This window comes from Orycteropus afer, unplaced genomic scaffold (genome assembly GCF_000298275.1).
Source record: "Orycteropus afer afer isolate SDZICR_OR568_19922 unplaced genomic scaffold, OryAfe1.0 scaffold00078, whole genome shotgun sequence".
NCBI classification, from domain to species: domain Eukaryota; kingdom Metazoa; phylum Chordata; class Mammalia; order Tubulidentata; family Orycteropodidae; genus Orycteropus; species Orycteropus afer.
This window is the reverse complement of record NW_006921665.1, coordinates 7,699,048-7,706,242: the sequence shown is the minus strand read 5'-3', so window position 1 is coordinate 7,706,242 and position 7,195 is coordinate 7,699,048. Positions and strand designations below refer to the sequence as shown.

Below are 7,195 nucleotides of genomic sequence, written 5' to 3'. Positions count from 1 at the left end.
TGGACTTGTTTTAATTGTCTTTAACTTCAAGTGGAATTTGCATATGAGCAGTTGATGGTCTGTTCCATAATCAGCTCCTGGCCTGGTTTTGGTTGAAGATATTGAGCCAATATTGAAGACTTTGTGAATTATCACTATGGATATTAGAAATTAGCTTCCATTGGGGAAATGAGTAGTTTTCAGACATGTACATTGGCTAGAAATATTGTACAGTTTCTGGTGGCATAGTGGATAAGGCATGTGGCCACTAAGCAGAAGCTCAGCAGTTCAAACCCACCAGCCGCTCCATGGAAGGAAGATGGGGCAATCTACTTCCCTAAAGATTTACAGCCTCGGAAACCCAATAGAGGTCACTGTGAGTTGGAACCGACACAATGGCAGTGAGTTTGTCTTTTTTTTTTTGGTCCTGGACTAGTACAAAAGGGTTTAAGGGAATTAGAAAGCCAAACTGGCTCTTTGGAATGGTACCTAAACACAATTATTAGAGTATTCTGTAACCTGCTCCAACCAGAAGGTCATCTGATTCTTGCTGCCAAAGTACTGTCCCATCTGTTCTGGACGGACTTTCATGCCAGGTGTCACCAAAGTGCCTAAGAAGCCAGGCCCCTGGGGTCTCATCTAGAGGCAGGAGGACTGTCTTGTTGGCCGTGGGAGTTGATACTTGCTCTTACCGTACCATATTCCACCTGGTAGCAAGTTTGTGAGGGAAGAGACCTAGGGAGCTTACCACCTTCTAATTAATAAGGTGGCTGACAATCTATCAAAAAAGAACTCAATAATCATGAATGATCAAGTCAATTTAACTTAGGCACTTCTGCTATTATGATTTTAAATATTCTCAGAAATAATTAGGAAAATTCTGAGCAGATGGGGAGCCAGTTATTCATAAATACCAAGCACTACTGTTATGTACCCAGAACTGGAAAGGGGCCTCAAGAAACTAATGGTTCTCTTTCTCTTCCTGAGCAGGTCTACAATGGGTAGATTCATACCACCATGATCTCTGGTCTCAATGAAATCCCACAATTCAGTCTTATCAACATCTATCGTAAAGCACTTTGCTTTAGTCTTTATTCTCTTCATGATTATAAAAATAACATATTTATTATAAAATTCATGTATAATACAAAACTAAGAAATTGAAAATTCCTCCAGAAACCCATGTTCACAAATGACCACTACTCTCCTTGGTAAATATTCTTACAGACTTTTTTAAGCATATTGGCAAATAAAATAACAAACAGGATTAAGTGGACTCCTACACATACATGTTATTCTGCCCTTGTACAAGTTTCCAAATGGTTCTGACAAGTAATTCTACCAACCACTGGTTCTCAAAAGTGGTTCATGCATTAGTTTTCAAAGATCCAACCACATCTCGGGTGGAAAAAACCTACGATGTTCTTCCTGTTCAGTATTAAATATTGTCCAAAGGGTTAAAAGTATGGTTAACAAAAAAAAAGAAAAAGGAAATGAGGAATAATGAGTTAGATAGAGGAAACAGTTCAGAAAATTATACAATTTGTAGCAAAATAAATTCCTAAATTCCAATTGTAGTAAATATCATAAAAATGGTTTTAAAATTCAAATTTGGGAACAATCCCCTCTTTACCATCAAATATAACTGTGAATACAATTCTGCAATTCTTTTCACTCAACCAATACAAAAGAATACCATGTACATGGCCATTTAAAAGTCCTTCAGTTTTCAGTGAAATGAAATGATTACAGGAATTATTACACATGAAAGAATCATCCAGGCAGGGGTGGCAGGGGAATCCAGAAGGGAGGACGTGGAAAAAATTTCAGCTTTTGGTGGAGAACAATTTTGACTCAACTTCCCTCAGCTGCATTTCTAATGCTTTCAAAACATCTTCCATCTATTGAATTGAAAAATTGAAAAAGAATATAAACACACACACACATAAAAAAATAAATATATAATGACTAAAAATATACAGGATTAAATCATTAAAAATATATATCCTTAATGCAATTTTTGAACATGCTATGCTTCAAACATAGGAAACATTCAGTGTTTTGTCTAATGAAGTTACTTATAGACATAAACTAAATTTTCTTTAAATTAGACATAATTTTATTGGCAGTGATCCCCAACCTGCAATCCACAGCTCTTCTACATATTCATCATCACCAACTATTCTTGCCATGAAAAAATACTGTATCAAAATAAGGCTGTTTGTACCAAGGGAAATGAACCAAATAGATACTGACTTCACCCCAAGATACACTAATTCCAGTTCAGTAGTTTTAGGATATATTCAGTTTTGATTCTGGCATGAAATGTCTTATGACTTTGTTAGTAAAGCTTAGCTTAATATGTAGTTTGGTTCCCAAAATATCAACTTTACTAATAACTGAAATAAAATAAGCACTCTCTTAACATAAAAGTGCTAAAATCAAAAAGACATGAGAATTATTATTTTTGGAGGAACATTTTGTTCACTAACAAGAGGATGTTCATACAGAGATATAAATCTTGCCGAGTAAAGTTACCTGTTTTAGAGATTTTTCTATCTCAACTCTGCTTTCAAGATTAAAAAGCTCTTTATCTTCTGACACAATTTGCTTTTCAGAAGATCCTAAAATATAACTGTAATACAGCAGAAAGTTAAAAGTATGAAAAAGGACCAAATATTAAGTGTATGTTAGTTAACAGCATTAAAATTCTTAAGTGTATTATACTATATATTAGTATCATAATAGCTTTGTTCAGATTTTCCTACACGTTTCTCATTATTGACAATAAACTTGCTCTTTAATAAGTTGGATGGTACAGCAACGACACTCATAGTTCAAAATTCTAAAGGCAAGTTAAAAGATCCTGAAGAAGCCATGGATACACTGCTTTGTCTTCCCAGATATGGGCAAGCCCAACAGTTACCGATCAAGTGATGTTTTGCTCAACTCTCTAGGGTCACAGGGTAGACTAATAGCATGGGATGCTGTGGTCCAGAGAGTACTGAATAGTGCAAAAACTGGTCTAGCGATAGGGGTAAAGCAGGCCAAATGTTGGCAATCAAATCCAAATCCAAACTATAAGGAAGAAGATGACAGTATTTCACAAAAGAAAACTTGACTCTTTTGCATTTCTTTACAAATATAACCTGTATATAGCAACTTCAATGTGTCACTTCTTTTGTCAAATAAGAAAACAAGTTTCCCTCAGAAACCCTGGGAGCTCTGGTGGCATAGTGCCTAAGCTCTGACTGTTAACCAGAAGCTGGCGGTTGAAACCCACCAGCCACTCCTTGGGAGGAAGACTGGGCAATCTACCTCCATAGAGATACCACCTCAGAAACCCAAGGAGGGGTTGCTATGAATCGGAATCAACTTGATGGCAGTGAGTCTAGTTTTTTTTTGGTTTAGAAACCCTATGGGCTATATTCCTGAAAAATAGCATGCTAAGCAGAAAGTAATTAATACTGTGTTTAAAAAAAAAAAGTGAGATGAGATAGGAAAATTAAATGGCAATGAGGTAATTTATAAAACTATAGATAAACATTCTCAAGGGCATCCACTTCTAAAACAAACCAGGCATGAAAATACTGATCCAACAGGTAACTTCTACCCTAAATTAACTCTCAGGAAAAATAACCTCCTGTGCAAAATCTTCCACATGTTTTTCTCTTGTGCAGCCAATATCACTTTTAAAAGTTTTGTACCAAACCTACTAGATTGAGATTCCCTATCTTTCATACTTATACTCTCTTTTACTTCATTTTCATAAACCTTGGTAAATTCTCCTGGAAATTAAGAGAACATTTCTTTGGGCCTGAGTCTTCTATTCATATACTTTAATAAAAATAGATCCAATCTCTTTCCAGACAGACCTACACTTTTCTCCAGGAGAAAGAACAGTACCTATTATTCTTTTGTGTAAAAGTTCTAAAAAGTTTGCAGATTTTAAAATTTTGATCTCATCCAACCTGTCCAGTTATCAAAACGGCAAAACTGCAGTTATCAAGGAATAACTGCAAGATAAATCATACATCTACTAAAAAGAATACTGTTTTTAAATTTCCAAAACAAAAAAATCTAAGAAATACAACCGAACTATAAACCAACCCACAGCCATCTTAAGTTGTTCTTTTTTCCTGGCATGTAAGGTGTCTTAGGCATCCTAAAGTCTTAAAGGGTACATATTTGCCAAGATAAGCAAAAATACACTTGGGGTTGACTGACTGACTTAATTTTGTCATACTTGTTTCCTATAAACGAAGGCCAATGAACTAGAAGGCTGCTAAAACATCTGAAATAGTTTAGCTGACATCTGTCATCAGTCACCAATTTACCTTGTTTCCTTAACATTTTTTAGAACACTTACTTTTCTGGAGAGCAAAAATGCATTTCCTTGCATCTCTCAAAAAGGCAGATGATTCTTTACTACTAGAAATAATTAGACTTTCTATTGTTACTTTTCACAATATCAAAAGGACTTCTTTTCCTCACCAGTTTTGAAATACCTATTTCTACATGGTATTTTAGGAGGTTATAAACTGGGGAAAACAGTAAAACGGATAGCATGTATTGATCTACACTGCTCAAAAATAATTTATACTAAATTTGAATTTTAAAAACAAGTTGAACATATTTTTACTGCAAAAAAAAATTTCTTGGTATTTTCTCCCTTTAATTTAGAATATATGACTTTTCCTACACTAAATACCAAAAATCCAAACTCACTACCACTGAGTCCATTTCAACACATTGCAACCCCCACTGGGTTTCCAAGGCTTTACAGAAGCAGACCGCTTCACCTTTCTTCTGCGGAGCCACTGGTGGGTCGAACCACTGACCTTTTGGTCAGCAGCCAAACGCCTTAACCACTATATCACCAGAGTTCCTTTATACAAAATGAATCAGGTTGTAAAAAAAAAACAAAACACTAGCTTTATTGCCAGAAATTATTACTTGAAGGTATATTTTAAACAAACAATATTGATTTAGTTCTGATATTCTCAACACCAATTTCTCTGCAAATCTAACTTTACTGAGAAATTAGTCATAAGGCAAAAAACAAAAAAACCCAAACTCACTGCCATCAAGTAGGATCCAACTCACAGCAACCCCTCCTTGGGTTTCCAAGGCATTATCACTATGGAAGTAGACTGTCCAATCTTCCTTCCAAAGAGTGGCTGGTGAGTTTAAACAGCCAGCCTTCTGGTTAGCATTCAAATACCTTAGGCACTACGCCACCAGAGCTCCCAGTCATGAGGTACACATAATATATATTAGACTTACCTCTCAATGGCCTCAACATTGAGGCAAAACAAGTCTCTCTTAAAATCAAGATTCTTGGGTGTACATCTGTATATGTAGCCAAGCTGGAGTGAGCATCCTGTGCAGTATAAGGTCTCAAGAATGCTGCAACAGAGAAGTAAATGCCACTACTTTAGGAAACAAAAGAGCAACTTGTTACATAAAAATCCAATACTTAAATATTTAAGTATGTTGTTCTGATCATGTTAAGTCTTATCTGTAGAAGAAAAATGACAGAAAGATGTTTATATCAGAAATGTAAAGAGAACAATCTACAGACCAAACTTTATTAAGCATCTGGTGACAAGGGACATACACAAAAGTGACAAGAAGAAAGGATACCGAGGTGATGTTTCTCTAGACTGTAAATTCCACTCTATAGCACTAATAAAAATTATCTAAAATTTAGGGGGGAAAAAAGACAAAAAGATTCTACATGTCCTTCTAATGTAATATTGTCTAAGCAGTCCACTAAGGGTCACATGACACTCTTAGGGCAAAGGGAGGAAAATTTTTCTGCAATGAACTAGAGAAAAAAATATTTTAGGCTTGCAGGCTATATGGTATCTGTTACAACTACTCAACTCTGCCACAGTAACATGAATCCTCATGGACAATACATAACTGAATAAATGTACTTGTTACAATCAACACCATGAAATAAAATGTACATGAATTGAACAGAAAACCAATTTGCACTAAATCACAGTAAAAAAGTTGAAAAAGAAAAAACAAAAAAAGAGGATGTGTTTGTGCTCTAACAAAACTTTATTTACAAAAACACAGGCACCTGACCCACAGACTATAGGTTTTCCAACCCCTGCTCCAGGGAAAGTAACACTGCTTGCTTACTACTTAACTCCAAAGTTAGATGATGACTTGTAGATAGAAGAGTGAAAAAGTATAAATAATTTTAGTCTGGTAGAGATGTACGTGATTTCTTCTGGTAGAAAACAAAACCCCAAAGGTTGAGATTTACTGCCATATTTGTCCTATAGAGCAGTATTTACCTTTACACCAGCTTTGCCATCTTCTGGCTCCCTCATTAATGAACTAAATAATCTTTGGCATGTGCTCTGGTGGTACAGTGCCTAAGGCATCCGTGGTATAGTTAAGGTTATGTGTCAACTTGGTTGGGCCTGGTTGAGGGCAGCCGGATGTAGTATTCCCTGTGATGAGACTGGTAATCAACTCCATGGTGGAATCTACTGTGAGCAGCTGAGTAGCTGCCTCAGGGATGTGGTCTGCTTCCAGTATGTAAGAAGCAGCCTTGAGAAAGGTCTCTAGCTTTTGGCACATCTGGCTCATATATTTGGCCAAGTCTTCATCTCAGTGGCCTGCCATGTTGTCTGTCAATCCTGAGACTGTTTCTGGACTGGAACTAGTGGGCCTCCTGTGTTGCTTGATAATTTTGGGACTGTGCCATTTTATTTGTTGACCTTGGGTTTGTCAGCCTCAGCAGCCAGCAGCTGTCTAAGAGAAGCCTCCAGCTTCAGTGGGCTGGGAGCAAGAGGCAGAGCAGAAGCTCAAGGTCGAGGAGCCTTCATCCAACCCCTAGAGTTGGCACTTTGAACTCGGACTTCTAGCCTCCTAAAATGGTAAGAGAATAAATGTTTGTTAAAGCCACCCACTTGCGGTTTTTTGTTAGAGCAGCACTAGAGAACCAAAACTGCATCTGACTGCCAACCAGAACATTGGTGGTTCCACTCCACCAGCCACTCCATGAAAGGAAGATGAGGCAATCTACTTTTTCTTTTTTTTTTTAATTTTATTTTATTTATTGTGATTTGGATGAAGATTTACAGAGTAAATTCACTTTCTATACAGCAGTTCACATACACTTTGTCTCATGTCACTGACCACAGTTTACAATGCAACAGCTCCCCTCCCACTTCCTCCCCATAGTTACCTC

The 7,195-nt window shown here is 36.7% G+C and overlaps 1 protein-coding gene across 1 annotated transcript in view; it reads right to left on the bottom strand.

Annotated features, from left to right (window-relative positions):
* Positions 1-1,805: 1,805 nt before the first annotated feature.
* MIS18A (MIS18 kinetochore protein A) overlaps positions 1,806-7,195 on the bottom strand; it is a 27,241-nt gene continuing 21,851 nt past the window's right edge. Inside the window, exons 3-5 of the mRNA XM_007941310.1 lie at positions 5,266-5,388; positions 2,518-2,614; positions 1,806-1,880 (exon numbers count right to left, since the gene is read on the bottom strand). Of these exons, the coding sequence (XP_007939501.1) occupies positions 1,806-1,880; positions 2,518-2,614; positions 5,266-5,388 (295 nt within the window). The remainder of the gene's footprint in view (positions 1,881-2,517; positions 2,615-5,265; positions 5,389-7,195) is intronic.